Source organism: Balaenoptera acutorostrata, chromosome 19, assembly GCF_949987535.1.
Source record: "Balaenoptera acutorostrata chromosome 19, mBalAcu1.1, whole genome shotgun sequence".
Classification (NCBI taxonomy): domain Eukaryota; kingdom Metazoa; phylum Chordata; class Mammalia; order Artiodactyla; family Balaenopteridae; genus Balaenoptera; species Balaenoptera acutorostrata.
This window is the reverse complement of record NC_080082.1, coordinates 49,558,246-49,577,556: the sequence shown is the minus strand read 5'-3', so window position 1 is coordinate 49,577,556 and position 19,311 is coordinate 49,558,246. Positions and strand designations below refer to the sequence as shown.

Genomic DNA, 19,311 nt, shown 5'->3' with positions numbered 1-19,311 from the left:
AGATCTGCAGATGCTCTAGGGAACAGAGTGGGTCCCAAGGGAAACTGAGAACAACCTCCAGCCCAGATGAAAAGATGGGGGTCTCAGGTTGTGTTCACAGGGCCTGGTGCTCCTGCCTCCTCCCTACAAGGCTCTGCTTCCCATGTTTTTGTTTGTTTGTTTGTTTTTATAAATTTATTTATTTTATTTTATTTTTATTTTTGGCTGTGTTGGGTCTTCGTTGCTGCATGCGGGCTTTCTCTAGTTGCGGCAAGCGGGGGCTACTCTTCGTTGCGGTGCGTGGGCTTCCCATTGCAGTGGCTTCTCTTGTTGCAGAGCACAGGCTCTAGGTGTACAGGCTTCAGTAGTTGCGGCTCGCAGGCTCTAGAGCACAGGCTCAGTAGTTGTGGCACACGGGCTTAGTTGCTCTGCGGCATGTGGGATCTTCCCGGACCAGGGATAGAACCCGTGTCCCCTGCATTGGCAGGCAGATTCTTAACCACTGCGCCACCAGGGAAGCCCTGCTTCCCATGTTGATCCACAGTGGATGTCTTTTTTTCACTGGGCATCTACAACCATTTTTTCTGGAAAGAGCAACCCATTTTCCTTTGGAAAACCCCTCACACTCAAGTCATGTAATTTCTGAGGCTCAAACCTCCACCCCACCCCATGCACAGGTGCACAGTGATTTGATAAGGGATGAGCATGTGACCCAAATCCGTCCAGGGAGAGCCAGGCCTGGGACTTTTTTGCTGTAGCTGATGGGAAAGAAGCATTCTTTTTCCACTGTGGCTGTTAAGTCATCCATGGCATATAAGAGTTTCGGTGGGTTGGGGGGACATCTCTGTCTCTGATTGTAGGGGAGCCTGCTTGGAAATGAAGCTGACACAGAAAAGCAGATGTGAGAGAGGAAGTGAGGCACAGTCCTGATGAAAAATATTCGAGCAGCTGGATCCAGCAGTACCTGAAGCCAAACGCTCCAGAGCATTTCCAGTTAGGTGAACCAATTAAGATATTTTCTCTTAAGCCAGCGGGAACTGGAGGATCATACTCCCTGCCTGATGTCTGCCAGGCCCAACTGCTCTCTTCCATCCCCCCAAAATGTCCTCATTTGCTGCTTACATTTGCAAACTCAGAGACCACATTAATCAAAACCATCTTTATTATTTAAAGAGCATCCTGTCATCAGGGGCACTAGATGGGACTCCCCGGACGACAGAACAATATTTACATGGGGGTCAGAAGGGTGAGGCTCGGGTGGTCCCAGGGCTGAGTGGGCCCGCCACTGTGGAGGACCTTGGAGGGAGGGTATCCTTGGACCTGTGGGCTGGGCCCAAGAAGAAAAATGTTCCATCCCAGGGTGAACCCCATCATGTGGGGCTGGAGCCACCTAGATCAGCTTGGGCCCTGCAGGCGTGCACAGCGAGAAGCCACAGGTCAGAGCTGGGTCACCATGCCGCTGGCTTCGGAGTGAGTCTGGGGAAAGACAACTAGGGGCTTCCAAGGTCTGAGAGGCTTCCCCCAGAGTCCCACAGCTGAACTCCCCTCCCCAGGAGGCCTTTGAAGGCTATCCGTTCCCTAGGGCACCCTCTTCTAAGCCTGAGCGTTGGTTTCTGGAAAACCCTGGCTCCCTTTCCCCCTCAGAGTCCCAAACCCTCCCGCCCCCTGGCTCCCATCTGGGCCCAAATTTCACCTTTATGGCCTGGAAGATCCACTCCCGGAAGTCACTGACTTTGGTGTAGACGCCTGGCTTCTGGGCCAGGGCGCAGCCGGTGCCCCAGCTCACGATGCCACACAGCCGCCAACGTGGCGTCCGAGAGATGCTGTCCTCACACACGAAGGGGCCACCGCTGTCACCCTGGTAGGGGACGGAAGGCCTGGCTGGAAGCCAAGATGGCTGGCCGAGGGGCCCTCCTCGGATGATCGTGGGCTGTGGTCACAGAGCGCTCTGGCCCTGAGGTAGCGAGCCTGACCACCCACTGCCATGTGTCTCCACCCCCGGAGAGGCGGGGGCCCGGGCTGCCCCTCATCGTCCCTCACCTGGCAGGCATCAATGCCACCCTCGGGATAGCCGGCACAGAACATCTTGGGTTTGATCTGGTTCCCGTAGAAGTCGGGGCCGTTGCAGACATCACTGCTGATTATGGGGACTCGGGCCTCCTGGAGTACCCCCGCCTGTTGGCCTGGGGGTGTGCAGGCAAGGCTGGCCGAAGCTGGGGAGTGTGCACACCCCGCTTCCTTCCGGGTGCCCACCCGGGCTCCTTAGTGTCCCTACACCCCTGGGCCGTGAGGCCTTCAAGCAGGCCAACGGCCCCTCCCCAGCCCGGATCAGAGTCTCCCTTAACAGTGACTTCACAGGCAGAGGACGGAACTCACCGTAGTACTGTGTGTTGCCCCAGCCAGTCACGGTGCAGATCTTGCCGTCCACTAGGGCCTGCCCAGCAGCCGGGAGGCACACGGGCTGGATGTACTCTGTGAGACAGACCACGCTGGGTCCCACCCCTGCCGGCCTGCCCCGCCTGGTACAGACCTCAGTCCTGCTGCCCCCGGTGCCCCCGGCCCACCCTTCCCTCTGTTCTTTTACAACAACAACAGCAGAAGTTGCCTTCTACTGAGAGCTCACTATGTACTAGGCACCTTCCTGGGTGAGTTCCTTTAATATCCCATCAGCCCAGGGAGGTAGCAGCTATTAGTACCCCATTTAAAGAGGGAGAAATAAGGTCATGTCATTTGTCCAAAGCCTCAGAATGAGTCAGTGAGTCGATGGCAGAGGCAGAATTTGAACCCAGCTTGGCCCAATTTCCAAGCCTGTGTTCTTAACCATGGCCCATGGGGCTGCCCCTGCCTAGAGGGTATCTCTGTGAGAAATTTTACAAGGTACTCTCTTGAGATGCTGGACTTCCACCTGTCAAAAAAATCATCATAATAAACACACCAGTCCACCCTGCCCACAGTAAGAATGGCATCCCGGACACATGACTCCCTTGTGCAGTGCACAATCCACACCAGTGGTCCTGGCAGCCCTACCTGCTGCCTGCTGGTGACTTCACCTCCCTGAGCTCAGAGCTCTCAGGTGCAAAATGGAAAGAATAATCATTTCCCCCCAGAGGTGTACAGTGAGAAATCGGTGACGCGTTGAATAGCATGCCTGGCTAATAGGAAATGCTCACGTAACTAGTAATAGTAAAAAACAACGACAAGAGCAATGATTGTTAATATTAACTGAGTGCTGGCATTGCTATAGGCTCTTGACTCAGATTAACCCTTTTCATCATTTCAATAACCCTCGGAAGTCATTTAACAGATGAGGGAAACTGAGGCATGGAGAGGTGAAGCCACTCGCCCAAGATCACAGAGCTGGCAAGTACCTGACCCCAAAGGCCATGCTGTTACCCCTCAGCCATGTGTCTCAAACCCAGGCCCCTCCCACCCCATCCACCTGTGCCCCATGGATACCTCCCCACTTCAATCTTTTTAACCCTCTCACTCCATTCACTAAAGAGAAGGGTTTATTTTGTTCTAAAGAGAAACATGTATCATTCAATACTCTGTAATGACCTATATGGGAATAGAATCTAAAAACGAGTGGATATATGTGTGGGTATAACTGACTCACTTTGCTGTACAGCAGAAACTAACACAACATTGTAAAGCAACTATACTCCAATAAAAAAATTAATTTAGAAAAAAGAAAAGAAAAACATGTATCGCTCCCTTAAATGGAAAACCAGCATCATGGATCATTCAAAAGAAAAATAACCATAAAAATAAGAAAAATGCAAACCAAATAGTACTGACTTCCCTGGCAGCACAGCCAGGGGCTTACAGGCACTGATTCCAGCGCCAGGCAGCCTGGGCTCAAACCTTTGCCATTTGCCAGTTGTGGGAATTGGGGGGCATTATGTACCTTCTCTGTGTTGGGACCTTTCCCCTTGTAAAAGAACAGGATCATAATCTCTTATGATCTCCCACTCTCCCTGGGCTGTTGGGACAATGAAATGAGTGCATGCTTGGGACATGCTGAGGGCAATGGCTGCACACAGGAGGAGCGTGCAGGTGTGGAAGTTCATCCTATCATCATTATTATTGTATTCTTTCATTATTATTATCATCTTACTGTTGCCTGCTGAAGGCTCATCATCATCGCTATTTTCACTTCGTTATCATCACCATTACTATTTTTTTTTATTTTTATCATTATTATTACTATTATTACTATTATATACTATTATTACTATTCCTACTACAGAGTGGCCTTCTGAAAGCTGAAGCCCACGGCCTGCTCTTAATCCAAAAGGCAGGTGTAGATGAGGCATTAAAGACACATTGGCACCCAAGTGAATCTTTCTCATTGAGAGCAAGGCAATGCTCCAGAGAACTATAACACGGATAACGCCTGACTTTCTGATTTATTCATATACTTAAAATTTTTTCATTTCATTTTTTTTGGGGGTGGGGAGTAACGGCTTTTCTGAGATATAATTCAAATACCACACAATTCACCCACTTAAAGTGCACAAGTCAATGGTTTTTAGAGAGGTTTTAGATATAGGTACTAGCCTGCCCGGCAATAGGAAGGTGCAACCACCATCATGGTTGATTTTAGGACATTTTCATCACCCCTTTTACCTATGACCTCCCAACATCTCCATGCCCCCCCCGCCCCGGGGAACCACTAATCTACTTTCTATCTCTACAGGTTTGCCTGTTCTGGATATTTCATAGGAATGGGATCATACAGTATGTGGCTCTTTGGGCCTGACTTCTTTCTTAGCACAATGTTGTCCAGGGTCATCCATTGTGTACCATGAATCAGGACTTCATTCCTTTTTATGGCCTAGTATCATTCCATTGTATGGATCTAGCACGTTTGGTTTATCCATGTGTCAGATGGTAGACGTCTGGGTTGTTTCCATCTTTTGGAATAATGCGGGTCTGAACACTCGTGCACCAGTTTTGGTGTAGCTATGTGTTTTCATTTCTTTTGGGTACGTACCTAAGAGTGGAATTGCTGGGCCAAATGGTGTTGAACTGCCTGAGGAATCGCCACATGGTTTTCCAAAGTGGCTGTACCAACTGTCCCCATCTAATGAATGCCCAGTGTGTGCCTCTCAAGATCATCTCCCTCACCACCATGGATTCCTAGGCCCCAGCCCCCTCCTCTGTCCTCCCAGCCCCTGGCGTCCCCAGGCCAAGGAGCAGCCCCAGACTTACCTGTGAGGGGCAGGGAGCTGGAGAGGTGGACCAGAGCAATGTCATTACTGTTCTCCTCGCTGTTGGGGTCTCGAAAGGGGAGATAGCCCCCGTGGTAGATTACTGCCTGCACCCCCAGCTGCATGCCATGGGGTGAGGTCTGGGCCACGGCACCGGCAAACACTCGCCATCGGGACAGGACCCGGTTCCGCCTACCAGGGATAGGAGGGGAGGGTGGCAGCCTGCTTGGGCACAGCCTCCCTGACCCTGCCGCTCCCCAGCTGCCCCCCTCAGCGCCGTGGGAGACACTCACTCAGGGAAGCAGTGGGCGGCTGTCAGCACCCAGTCTCTGGAGAGCAGGGACCCCCCACAGAGGTGTGCTCCATCGTAGCGAAGACTGACTTGCCATGGCCACCTGCCCAAGCTGGTGTCCTGGCCGCCCACGATGCGATCGACGGGCAGCTTCCTATGGCCACAGTCTGTGGGAGAGGAGGCAGTCAGGGGCGGTGGGAGGCCTGGATCCCCTGCCTTAGGGGGTCTGAGAGGTCATGCCCCACTCTGGGAAGCGTGAGTGGGCACGATCCTAACCTGAGGGGTCTGAGGGACATGGCTCCGCCCTGGGCGGGGGGTGCATTCTGAGGAGACACAGACCCGTCCTTGGGGACCTAGAGGGACATGGCTCCACCAGGAAGGGAGGGAGATCTGAGAAGACACAGCCCCATCCTTGCGGGATCTAAGAGGATAAGGCCTGCCTGGGGGTATCTGCCCTCGGGGGGTCTCAGAAGAGGACTCTGAGTTTCAGGGTCTCACCTTGGCAGATAGTAGCCAGGAAACGACCCCTGGGACAGTCGCTGTGGGAGAGACAGGGATGGGGACACAGAGGGAGACAAAAAGAGAGGCCAATTAAGACGCAAGAAAGGCACAGCGGGGAGCACGGGTGTGCGTGCCCGGGGGCGGGGTGCGCCCTGCCTGCCCGCCACCCTCCTCACCACACGGAGAGGACCTCGAGCAGCCTCCGGGCGTACGGCAGCCTCCCCTCGTCCACGCAGAAGAAGCCCGACGTGCCGTTGGCGCCCGCCGTCCGCACATCCAGCTCCGAGTGGGCCAGCGCCCTGGGCGGGGCAGGGGTCAGGCCTGTGGCCCCGCCCCCCCAGCCCCCCACCCCCAGGGGCACCCGGGTACCTGAGGAAGCCCATCTCCTCGCAGCTGAGCCCTGCCACCCTGGCGTTGGAGCGCGAGGAGCACAGCAGGCGCCACGTGCCCTCCGTCTGGTCAAACACCGTGAGCCGAGCGTCGGCCGGGCCGACCTGCACTGCAGGGCGACAGGACCGCCGCCTGGGTCGCCTTCCTGCCCGAGCCCTCCCGGCCTCTCCTCCGACCCCGTGGGTCTAGTCCTGAATCCTGGCGGGCCCGACGGCAGCACCCCGGGCCCCCCACATTTGTGACTGCGTCTGGAAGGGCCCATGACTCAAGTTGAACCAAAGATCGGGGTCTCTGGGACTCTGGCTGCCCCGCCAGGGGGAACCAGGGGGCTTCCTCCTACCACTGGGATTCCTAAGCTGGTTGCCCATGAGCTGGAAATCTGGAACTCTGCCAGGAGATTTGGGAAGAGGGAAACTGTTTTAACCAAGCTCCCAGGAGAATGGCATGTGAGGCTGGGTCTGCTTGGGCCCGTCTTTGTCCCCAGAAGGGGAAAAATGAGCCAATGTGGAGGAAAGTCAACAGATTTCTGATAACATTTTTAAAGCCCCTTGATGGAGTCAGGCTTGAAGAACCCCCAGAACTGTTGCTTAAGTGAGTCAATAATTTCCCTTTTTGTTTAGCCAGTTTCTTAGATTTTCCTTTTGTCTTTTGCAGCCTGAAGACCCTTGACTAATACATCACAGTGTCAAAATATTTGAATAGATTTCCTATAATCTTAAAAAAAAAAAAGAGAGAATAGCTATCTTTTTCTGCAGGACTTGTCAGAGCCTTGAATACACACTAAATTGCATGATAATTCTCCAAGCAGAGGATGCAGTATTCATTCATTCATTCAACAAGTGTTAACTAGACACATACTCCATGCCCAGTCCTGTGTGGGGTGATGCCAGGGGACGTAAAGATGACCAAGACAGCCCTGGGCTGTGACCTCACCAACCAAAGTCCACCAATGGGGGAGACAGACAGCAGTAAAAAAATCACCCAACCAAACACAGCATCACAAACTTTGAGAAGAGGTAGGGCGGAGATACACGGAAAGGCTGGAGAGAGCTTACGGGGGATTCCTCCTGCCTGGGGCTTACTGTGTCCCCTCAGCCCCTCACAGGCTGCTCCTCATATGGTCAGAGGACCCTTGTCCACACCTAAGCCAGGTCACAGCCCTTAGCCATATTTATTTACATTTAGCAAACACTCAGTATGTGCCAGGCTCTATTTTGGGCAATGAACAAATCAGACAAAACCCCCAGCTCTGAGGAGCTCAAAGGCCAATAGGTGAGATGCATAACAAACAGGACAGAGAGGTCAAATAGACGGTGTGTCACAAAAGAAGGCGCCAGGGAGATAAATCAAGCTTGACAGAGGCAGGGGAATGCTGGCATTGGGAGGAAGGGAGGTTGCACTTTCCAACAGGTGGGCAGGGAAAGCTGCACTGAGAAGGTGGTATGCAAACAAAGATCTGAAGGAGGTAAGAAGACAGGTGAGGGAACAGAGAACCAGGCCAAAGGAACTGCCAAGTGCAAAGATCCCAAGGTGGTGGCGGGTGGGTGGGAGACACGGGGGATGTTTAAGGAACAGCAAGGAGGTTGGAACAGAGTGAGCTAGGGGAGGGGAGATGGGAGACAAGACTAGATTGACACTAGGACTTTGGCTTTTACCAGGAGTGAGATGCAGCTGGAGGAGGGCTCTGAGCCAGGAGGGCCCTGATCTGACTCAGGGGTTCACAGGCTCCCTCTGGCTGTGTGTGGGGAGCAGACTGTAAGGGGCGGGATGGGAGCAGGGAGATCAGGGAGGAGGCTGTGTGATGGTCCAGGAGGGAGAGGATGGAGGCTGGGCCAGGGTCAGGGCAGCGGGGGGGAACAGAGTTCAGATTTAGGATAGATTCTGTGGGTGGAGCCCACAGGGTCTGCTGAGATTGGATGTGGGCGTGAGGGGAAGAGGGTCTGAGGGCAATTCCAGGGTGTTTGGCCTGAGCCGCCAGAAGGATGGAGCTGCCACTGACTGAGATGGGGAAGGTGGGGAGGAGTAAGCTTGGGGAAAGATCGGCTGTGAACCCCTTTTCTCCTGAGCCTCCTGCGTGGCTGGTGTTCTGAGAGCACATTCTGGGAACGTGAATCTGGTGCAAACTCAATTTTGCATCCTCGTAGGAAGAACTTGGTGAGGCCACACCCAAGCTGAGCAGTTTTCCCACAGCCCCACACATCTGGACGAGGGGAGGCAGGACTTCCAGGGAGAACCCTGTCCTGCTGAGGACAGAGAAAGGCAGACAGAGGATGTGCACTCAGGCCTGAGTGACTCCAAACCCCAAGCTTTTAACGTTGCCCTAGACAGCCTCTCAAGTGACTTCCCTCCTGAGGGTTAAACAATAATGGCACAGTAATAATAACACTGGCTATGTTTCCTGGGGCTATCAGTGGGCTGACCCCATGCTATGTGTCATATCTGGGGGGTTCTTTGAATCCCACCACCATCCTGGAAGGTAGAGACCATTTCTACGCCCATCTTGCAGATGGGGAAACTGAACCTTGGAGAGGCTATACTTGCCCGGGGGAATATAGCTAAGAACCTGCAAAGCCAGGATTTGAACCCAGGCCTGCCTACCTGCATACTCCCTGCTCCGTCTGTGGCTCTCACATGGACGCTTACCTGTCCCCACCCTAAATATACTCACCCACAGCCTGGCCTAGGAGCTTCCTGGCTGGCTTGCCTTAGTCATGGCCTCCAGGTGGGGCCCAGGGATGCCTGGTACCTCTGCTGGGTGGTGCCCGCCACCCGCTGAGTTCCCAGACCAACACTTGGGGTCTGAAACACCAACTGCGGGTGGCAGTGAATTCTTATTTTTAAATGACTTCTCAGTGCTCCAGGAAAGTGATTTCCAGAAAGTGTGAGGTTTTAGGAAAAAATTATCACTTTATGGATGGATTTGGAGGGAGAGGGGAGGGAGGGAGGGAGGAGGGAATATCAAATGCCCCCTCCAAGTATTTTTAAAACTATATTCTGTGCCACTGTTTCTCACTTTTAAACTCTTTATTCTTATTTGTATTATTTTAAGCAATGCAAAAAGTATGTTCTGGGTCACCTGGTTTGCTCCCCAAATTGTCTGATATATTTAGACGTGTGAAAATCCCAGAAAAGTGAGGTGGGGATATCATTTCTGGGTTGTTTTTGTTTGTTCATTTTGTAATTTCCCAACGTTTCTGAAAAACTCGAGTATAATGGAAGGGCACGGTGCTGGTGTTGGCCAGAGCCAGGTCTGAATCGTGGCCTAATTACTTTCCAGCTGGAGGCCCAGGACAACTTGGTTCATGTAGGCGATCTGTCCTCATGCTTATTCATTAAGCAAAGGTTTCCTGAGCACCTACTATGTGCCGGACACTGTCTGGGGCAGTAAACAAAATGCCCCTGCCCTCCTGAAATTCACCAGGAGTAAATCACGAACTGCGAGTGTGAGGAGGGTTTTACCAGGGGCAGCAGGATGGCTGTGGGGAGCGGCGGGGTGCGGGGGTGGTGGTGGGGGGAGGCGGTGTGGAGCCTGGGGGCAGAAAGGCCCTGCTCAGGAAAGTTACAGCCTGAAGCATGAGACACAAAAGCCCATGTTAACCAAGTTGGCTGAGAGTCAAGTGTTGCACGGATCATTACCTCCTCTAATTCTCACTCCCAGTTTCCAGATGAGGACTCTGAGAACCAGAGAGGGCAGGACAGGTGTGAGCCTCAGCTCAGCAGTGATGGTGCAGGACCCTGAAACCTGCCTCGGGGTGTGAGCGGGAAAGAAGGTGGTGCAGGGAGGGTCCTTCAAGGGCGTGAGAGCTGCCCATGCGCTGGAGCCTGAAGGGCACCGGAAGCAAGCATGAGGTGCGGATGGAGAGGGGCCCACACCCTAGGAGGCTTGGAGCCTGGCTCCTTCCAGCCCAGCGGCAGTAGTGAACTTCCGGCAAGCACATGACCCCTCTGCCCTGCCATTTATTCAATGTGCGGACTTGGACAAGTCAGTTCACGTCACTGGGCCTCAGTTTCCCCATCTGCAAAATGGGGATGATGATAATGGCCCCGACTTCACAGGGCTCTTGTGCAAAGGCTGCAGCCAGGGCCTGGCATGTGTTAGCCGTCACTATGGCAACCCACTTGGCTGTTTCTTGAGAAACAATAGAGTATAGTAGTTCTACACAAGAGCTGGATCCAGGCTGCCTGGTTCCCATCCCAGTGACCTGAGGCAAGTCACTTGGTCTTTCCAAGCCTCATTTCCCCATATTAAAATGGGCTGTGGGGAGGATTTAATGAGTCAATACCTGCAAAGCCCTGAGGCCAGTGCCTGGCACATGTAAATGCTCTCTAAGCATCGACTGTGGTGGTTGACCTTGATGGTGGCTTTCCTTGTCTAGATGTTCATTTCTGCTCTTAATGTGAGCTGAGTCCTTTATGGAACTAGATGAGGCTTGTGGGAGTGAAAAATGCATCCCATCACCCAACTTCCCCATTCTTCCTGCTGCCCTGAGCCACAGAACGGCAGCTTGGAGTTGGCATTTGGGAAGATTCATTCATTCCACAATGAGTTTCTCCATCTATTTGTGTGGCCACTCCTTCCCACCTGCATGCAGATACATCTCTACCAGTCAAGTCAAAGAGCTATTCGTGGCCCCATCATTTACCAGCTGCATGTCCTCTCTGGTCCTCACTTTGCACATCTGTAAATGGGGATAATAACAGCAGCTACCTCCAAGGAGAGCTAGAAAAAGGTTGGCTGAATTCATACAGTACCTCTCAAACATGTTTTGACCACGTTCCGCAATAAGAAACACATTTTTACATTATGATGTAGCCTTGAACGTCTGTTTTCTGGGGTGAACTATGGTTCACTATGCTCTAAGCCTCAGTTTCCCCATCTGTAACATGGAGAGAATAATGGTTCCACCCTCATAAAACCAAAAGAAAACATTAACAGAACTTCTTCTTACTGAGAGAGATGCACTCTGATTTTTTAAATCTATTTCATACTTTTTAAAGTGTGGTTTTCAGCTCACTAATTTCATGATGCACTAACAGATAACACATTTAGAGTCTGAAAAACACTGGGTTAGACAAGGGCAGTGTTTAGAGCAACAATACGAGTGCATGAGCACTACCAGCATTCCTGCAGGCATTCACGCATTCATTCAAAAAAATCCTTTCATTGAGTTCCCACTGGGTACAGGTTTCCTCCAGGGCTCCCCAGAGGGTCTCAGCTCGCTCTACTCACCTGGATACAGCGGCTCCTGATCACTCCTGAGTAGAACGGTCACTGCAGAGAAGGCAGAGGTGAGGGCAGGTAGGCTGGGAACTGCAGGGGGCAGGGGAGGGTAGAGGCGCAGGGGTCCGTCCACTCTCACCAATGGCCCAGGACGCTGCCCCGATGCCTGTCAGCAGCAGCACGGTCCCCACAGTGAGAGCTGCCACCTTGGGTCCAGAGCAGCATGGCACGGTCTGGCCACCTGCAATAGACACCATGCTGGGGCCACTGCCAGGTCTGTCCTCATGGTGGCAGGATCTGAGCACGGGGCCAGCTCTGCCCTGCCCCCAGGCCAACTTAGCACGCCTGAGCCTGCCCTGCCCTGGGCCCAGTTTCCTGGGGTGAACAGTTGGCAGGGCCATCTCTCCCCTGCGGCGAGGACAACCAGGTGTCCAGCCCCCCAAGGGTTCCAGCTGGGAAGAGCCATGGCTGGGACAGCTGCCACCCTCCCTGCCTATATTCCTGGCACTTAAGGGATTTCTCTTCCCCAATGACGCTGCGCTTCTGTATTTCCTTCATCACGTTGTGCCGCCTTTTCTTGAACGTCTCACTTCTGCTAACTTTCCCAGAGGTTCTTGGAGCCTCTTGGGGGCTGTGACCCCTGACCTTTGCCCTCTTGGCAACTCTCTTCCCTGCTGTTTGGCATTTCCTCACTGCCTCACTTCTCTCTGCTATACCAGAACCTCTGCCCCTGGGAACCCCCCAAAACCAGACCTCTCCCAAAGGACCCAGCTCCAAGGTCAAATTTGCCCCTGGGTACCCCCCAAAACCAGACCTCTCCCAAAGGACCCAGCTCCAAGGTCAAATTTGCCCCAGAGGTTGAGAACCTACATTTGGAAATTTGCCAGCCTCACTTAAGAATATTGGCCTTGGACTTCCCTGGCAGTCCAGTGGTTAAGACTCCGCACTTCCACTGCAGGGGGTACAGGTTCGATCCCTGGTCTGGGAACTAAGATCCTGCATGCCGCGTGGCGCGGCCAAAAAATATATATATATTGACCTTACCCATTCCTATGTGGGACCTTGGGCAGGTGGTGTCACCTCTTTGAGCCTCAGCTTCCTCATCTATTTAATGGGCATCCACCTAGCACACACCTCTAAGTATAATGTTTTAAAGTTCTTTTAAATAATAATAATATAATAATAAAAACCATACTCTTATCACATGTTTTATGTGCCAAACACTGCTCTGAACGCATTAACTTATTCAGTCCTTATCTAAGTTATGATTCCACTTTTTCAGACAGGGAAAACTGAGGCTCAGAGAAGTGGAGTCACCTGCCCAAGGTGACTCAGCCAGGAAGAGGCAGTGCTGAGTCCTGAACCCTGGGCAGATTTGGCACTGGGGTCCAAGTGTATAACCACTAAGCCATGCCACCCCTCCCTGTGCTATAGTGGCTGGCATATAGCAAGTTCTCAATAAATGTTTTTATTTATTTTTCGTTTTTTATTGGTCAATAAATGCCTTTAAATCATTAGAGCTGTGTGGTCCTGGGCAACTCCCTTCACCTCTCTGGGCCTCAGTTTTCTCATCAGTAAAATGGGACTTTATTCATTCATTGTCCTATTGAGCATCCACTGTGTACCTGGAACCATTCTAGGCTCTGGAGACACATTCCAAAACAAGACAGATGAGATGCTGGTTCTCATGGAGCTCATATTCTCAATAAGTGTGTAAAGTGAGGGGAAAACCAAACCAAGTAAACAAGTAAATGAACTTGATAATTTCCAGATCGTGGCAAAGTCTATGAAGAAAATGATGTGGGTTGGGGGTGGCAGTGTTCCGTGGGGTGTCCAGGAAGGGCCTCCCCAAGAAGTGACTTTTGAGTGGAGACCTGAGGGGTGAGACCAGCCAAGCAAAGACCTCTCATGGAAGGGCACAGTGGGCGGAGGGCACAGCACAGGCAAAGTCCTTGAGGCAAGAATAAGCACGGTGGGTTAGAGGGCAAGAGAGGCCACTGATGTGGCCAGAATGGCATGAGCTTGGGGAAGTCAGTAGGGCCAAGGCTTGGGCCAGCTGGGGAGGGCTGGCAGCCCCCGGAGAAGAGGGTTTTTATTCCCAGTGCAACAGGGGCCCTGGGGCTGAAAAGCCAACCCTTTTGCTAGGGATCGGGAGGACCAAAGGGAAAAGGCCGCTGAAAGCTTTTGCTAGGCCTGGCATGCACCCGACTGCCCTTGGCATCTGCAAGGCCCTCCCAGGGCTGCAGGACCTCCCAGCTTTGCCATCTGTGTCGTGGCAGTACAGCTGATGGGCACAGGGCTAGGCCAGCACCTTCCTGGGATGGCTATTGTCTGAGGGTCTTAAGAATTTGAGAGCCCAGCCATTCCCATCAAGGTGCTCCTCCCTCCAAAGAGGCCCCAGTGGACCAGGCCAGCCCAGCCCTGGCTGGCTGACCCCTTCCTGTCTCCCTGAGGAGAGAGGTCCCCACCTCCACCCCCAACCATCTTCCTGGTTCCAGTGGGAGGTCTTGGCTCCCCTAGCCGTCAGGCTCGTCCTGGTTCCTTTGTGTTCAGATGTACCTGCAGAGCTTTGGGCCACTCAGAGCCCAGCCCAGAGGTTTTGGCACGTCTGCTGGGGCAGGAAGCATTGCCGCCCCGTGTCTCTTAAGGTGAGAGGCAAACCCTGCTTTCATGCCTTCTGGTTCAGGGGACTTCGGGCAACCCCCAAACAGGTGTCTCTGGTGGGACAGGAAGCATCCTCACTCTGGGTCCCTGGCGTGAGAGGCGTTCTCACTGCGAATCTTCGCTGAGGCAGGAAAGCGTCCTCACTGTGTGAGAGGCAGCAGCAGCCTTGCGTGATCCCTCAGGGGCGAAAGGGCTGGGTAAGCCAGGACCCCCGAGCTTCCCCCTGAGGCTCTGCTCTCTGTTCCTCCAAGGGCGCTAGGCTGCCCTTGTCTCCTCACAGGACAGTTCTTCTGTCCCCACCATTTGGCTGCAAAACCCTCCCAAGTGACATCTTTGGCTCCTTGTCTCTAAAACTCCGTTCAATCTACAGCTCCGTGTCTGTTTTCATTGTACACAACTCCAACATCCTGAACGGAAGTCTCTCCCCATCTCATTTCTGGGACACCGCCCGTGCCTGATTCTGATTCTCCCCCTACTTCTCCATCTCCTCCACACACTCCCTGAAATCTGGGGTTCCCAGGGTTGCCATGGCCTCCTCCCCCTCATGCCTCCCCACTCCCGTCTGTCTTACCCACCTCCACAGCCTGTGTCCCTTTTCTGTCCCCAGCCCTGGACTTTCCTTTGTCCTAGATCGGGGGTCCTGCAGTCTCTTAGATGCCTCCCACTTGAATCCCCAAGGTCCTTCACACCTCCCAGGTCCCATACTGGCCTCAATGTCTCCCCAGATCCCCAGGTCCCGTCTCAGAGGCCCTCATCCTCAGGACTGTCCCTCATCTGCAGGACGCCTCCCTCCCACCACAGCTACAGGCCTCCTGAGTGTCTCCTGCCCACTCTCTCCTTCCCTGCTCCCACCCCATCCAACCCCTGGGCTCAGTCTCTCCTTCTGGCCCAGCCTCCACATGGAACCCCAGGGGATCTTCCTAAACACCAAATCCAACCTGTCCCTACCCTCCATGACACCCCAATGCTCCCCAGGACAGAGTCTAAAGCCCTCAGCCCGCGGTGCCAGCCCCTCTAGGATGTAAGCATGGCTGTTAGAGATGTGGGGGTTGAACATGCTTTCCTAAATTCCCACACAGCCACATGGGTCCTTATCAGACAACTGATAAGAGGTTCCAAAAAGCAACCAAAACGACTGGACTTATAAAACAAAGAATACCCACCAGCGCCATCTTGTGGAGAGACCCGGCACTGCCCAGTCATGGGCCAGCTTCTCACCAAAAAGAGTCCTAGTGGATCTCAATCACCCTCCCAGCTCCATTTCCAACTTTACCGACAGAAATACCAAATTAGCTACGTGCCACTGCACACCCGGCAGATTGTCACCCCAGCTGTTAGCCTTGCTCTTCCCTCTGCCTGGCACACCTACCTACTCCCTCCTCATCCTGAGTGTCAACTCAGATATCACCTCCTCTGATTCTAAGTCTCCAGGGAGCACCGAGAACCTCGCCTTGGGTGCACTTCAACAGCAGAATGGGGCTTCCCTGGTGGTGCAGTGGTTAAGAATCCGCCTGCCAATGCAGGGGACACAGGTTCCATCCCTGGTCCGGGAAGATCCCACGTGCCGCGGAGTAACTAAGCCCGTGCACCACAACTACTGAGCCTGAGCTCAAGAGCCCGCGAGCCACAACTACTGAGCCCATGTGCCACAACTACTGAAGCCCGCACGCTTACAGACCGTGCTCCACAACAAGAGAAGCCACCGCAATGAGAAGCCCGTGCACCGCAACAAACAGTAGCCCCCGCTCGCTGCAACTAAAGAAAGCTTGCACGCAGCAACAAAGACCCAACGCAGCCAAAAATAAATAAATAAATAGATAGATACATTTATTTATTTATTTTTTAAAAACCCAGCAGAATGGTAACACAAACATTAGCACAACTGCAGCCACAATGGTTCTCAGAAGCTACACCGACCTTAGCCCTGTCCTAACCCCATCCTGCAGTTTCCTAAAATCCTTGCAACTGTTAATGAGGAAGGTGTCATTATCACCATCCCCAGTTTACAGATGAGGAAAGGAGGGCCAGAGAGGTGCAGCCACCTACCCGGGGTCACCCAGCAAGTAACCACAACACCAGAACTTTTCAGCATTCGTGTCTAGGTTTGAAACGACAGCAGGACTCCCCTCCAAGGCCAGGCCCGAGCTGGCCTGGGGATGCACTTAAGCCCACTGTGCCTCGGTTCTCTCTGTCCCCAGGCCAGTCTCTGGCCATCCTTCAGCACATGCCCTGCTTTTCGTTCCTGGTTCATTCACCCATAGGCCCCAGGCCTGGTGAGATCCCTTCAGTGGGCTCCAGGAAGGAATGGTTCCAAAGGTGCAGGGCTCTGCTGCCCACCTGCTCAGCAAGGGCACAGCACCTTCTCCCGAGCCACTGGGAGCCTGGATTTACTCTGGGCCACAGCTGAATGATTTGGGCTCTGATTTGCTAGCTGTGCTGAGACCCAAAGAGGCCAGTGATCTACACCCATCATTTCAGCCAACACATTCAGTGCCTCCTGCCTATCACAGCATGTAAATCCTCACACCACCCTCTGAGGTGGGCACTAGTACTGTCTCCATTTTACAGAGGAAGAAACGAGGCCCAGAGAGGGTAAGTCGCCTGCCCAGGGCCTCACAGCTAGAAAGTGATACTGCCTGGGACCAAACCCAGCTAGCCTGGTTCCAGGAAGAAGAGAGGGAGTCAGCCCCAGCTGGGGAGCGTGGAAAGGAAAGGCCACCCCTAACTGGGCCCTTCCAGCTGGCTCCCGAGTGTGGACGAGGGTAAGAAGGAGCCAGGGTGTCTGGAGCCCCTGCCAGGGGCTTCCATGAGCCCTCGAGTGCCCGCCACGCCGAGGATGTGGTTTCTCCCCACCACCCCTGGAGCAGTTTCCCTGTTGTCTCTCCCCTTTCCATCCATCCGGACCGAGTCCAAAGTCCTCCCTCTGCTGTTTTGCCCACAGTGTGAGGAGGTGGGAGGAATGTCTGGAATCGGTGGGGGTCTTGGGTCCCAGGACTCCAAGTCGGCCGACCTCTTCCACGACAGCTCTGGTGCACCGCATTTGTCTTACACGCTGAGCCCCATGCTGGTGCCTTGTGTGTGTTCCGTGCTCCCAACAACCTCACGGAGGGAGGTAGGTAGGTAGGTAGCATTAGAATCCATGCTTGACCCAGGGGGGAAATGAAGCCCAGAGAAACGACGACACTTTCACAAGGTGGCACAGCAAAAAAGTGGCAGAAGCCAATTCGAATGCAAGCCTGTGTATTTGACTCCAGAGTCTGTGTCCTTAACTGTGATAGCTAGTCTCCCCGCCTTGGCCCCAAGCAGAGGACAGGTCCAGGGGTAGCTGAGAGACCACTGGGGGATGAGGGGAAACTGAGGCAAGGGGCCAGGAAGGTCATATGGGGTGGCAGGGAGGCAGGTGGTGGCACAGCCCCACAGAAAATTTGGTTAATAGTTAACCAGGTGGAAGAGGCTTCAGAAGCGGGTGGGGATGGGCCCCAGGAGGGGTGCCAGAGAGAGGGGGCTCCAAGTGGGTGGAGGGTTGGGAAGAAAGCACAGAAGGAAGGGCGCCAGGCAGAGCCAAAGTTGGGGCTCAGGGAAAGGGGGACTCACCCTCCTTCTCCGCCATGTCACGGCCTCTAGTTAATGATTCCCCGGCTGACCTCCTGGGCCGGGGCGGGACCTGTGGGGAGATGAACGGGGGGAGGCAGGGCCTGGGGGAGCCCAGGCCAGCCCCTGTGTCCCCAGTCCCAGGCGCCCATCCAGGGAGGCTGAGGGTCTGGGCCCCGGCCAGAGCATGCCGTGATCACGGACACAGACTGGGCTGGGTTCAAGGATGGGGTCAGTGTGTGACCAGCAGCCAAGGGGATGCCTGGATTTGTAGGCCTGGGGGACCCCATGCCTGGGCCTGGGTGAGGAGGAGACTAGGGGTCTGAACTCCTGGGTCTGAGGGAGGAGAGCTGGGGCCTCAACTCCTGGGTCCTGAGGAAAGAGAGGTTTGGGGGCCAGCTCTCCTTCGAAGGAGGGGCACAGGGGCCTGGACTCCTGGGTCTGAGGGAGGAGGAGACTGGGGCCGATCTTGGAGTCTGAAGAAGAGGGGGCTGGAACTCTGAGGTCCTCGGGGAGAAGCCTGACAGCCCACTCTCCGGGTCCCTGGGAGCCCTTCTACTGGGAGCGGAGCATTAGGGCGGGTGTGGGTGAGGGGGCCCACGTCCTGGGGACTGGAACTGAGGACCCTGGTCCTTACCCTGGGGTCTGGCAGGTGGGGGCGGAGCTGAGAGATGGTGCCGGTTTAGGGTCAGTCTCCAGGCCTGGGCAGGAGCATGGTGGGCCCTCAGCAGCGGCGGCCCCAGAGGCAGCGGCGGCGGTGGCGGGTGGCGCGGGGCCTGCTAGGCCTGGCTGCCTCACCTGAGGAGGAGGGGGCTGGGCAAGAGGCGGGGGAAGGGGCGGGGAGAGGCCGGGCAAAGGGATTGGCAGCGCTGGAGGCCACCTGGCTGGTGGGACGGGGTTTGCAGGGGCTGGACCAGGCCGGCCCAGCAACCTGCCTCCGGCCTGGAGGGGGCTCAGGTGTGCCAGTCTGAGGGGACGAGGAGCTGGGACTGGCTTGGCCTGAGGGCCGGGGTTCTGGGGAGACAGGGCAGGCTGGGGGGTGCTTACGAGGACCAAAGGAAGGAGCTACGAATTGGAGGGACACAGAGGGAGGGCACCCGCTGCCACAAGCCCACCCTGCCCCGGCCTCTTCGCCTGCCTCCTGCCCAGCCCCCGCCCTGCCCCAGCTCAGGCCGAACCCCGCCCCTGTCCACCCCTGCCCCTTCCAGCACCCTCTGCCCAGCCCCAGGCCCACCACTGCCCCTGCCATTTCCTGCACCTGTTGCCCAACTCCTGAACAAGGCGGTCCCAGTTCCAGGCCGGCCTCAGCCCAGCCCGTGCCCCAGACTCCTCCCGCACCCCAACTCCTGCTCCAGCCTCTGCCCCTTCCAGTGTCCCCAGCCCAGCCCCAGTCCCGACGACGCCTGCCCCGCACCTTGCTCTCCCTCCCCACCCCACCCCCGCCCTTGCTCTCCCCACCC

General features: G+C 54.7%; 1 protein-coding gene across 1 annotated transcript; it reads right to left on the bottom strand.

Moving 5' to 3' along the window:
• Positions 1–1,123: 1,123 nt before the first annotated feature.
• Positions 1,124–18,649, bottom strand: HPN (hepsin). Its single transcript, XM_057533371.1, has 12 exons — positions 17,855–18,649; positions 11,736–11,837; positions 11,606–11,647; positions 6,355–6,484; positions 6,162–6,284; positions 5,983–6,023; positions 5,486–5,651; positions 5,194–5,384; positions 2,356–2,451; positions 2,020–2,162; positions 1,673–1,837; positions 1,124–1,455 (listed from the first exon to the last, which is right to left on the bottom strand). Exons 1-12 carry the CDS (start codon positions 17,868–17,870, stop codon positions 1,417–1,419), a joined length of 1,254 nt encoding a protein of 417 aa, XP_057389354.1. The 5' UTR covers positions 17,871–18,649; the 3' UTR covers positions 1,124–1,416.
• Positions 18,650–19,311: the final 662 nt, after the last annotated feature.

Coding starts and splice junctions, on each gene's coding strand:
- HPN (XM_057533371.1), bottom strand. Junction 5,652..5,982: donor CCTGGCTACTATCTGCCAAG/GTGAGACCCTGA, acceptor CCTCTCCCACAG/ACTGTGGCCATAGGAAGCTG. Junction 5,385..5,485: donor GCCGCCCACTGCTTCCCTGA/GTGAGTGTCTCC, acceptor TATCCCTGGTAG/GCGGAACCGGGTCCTGTCCC.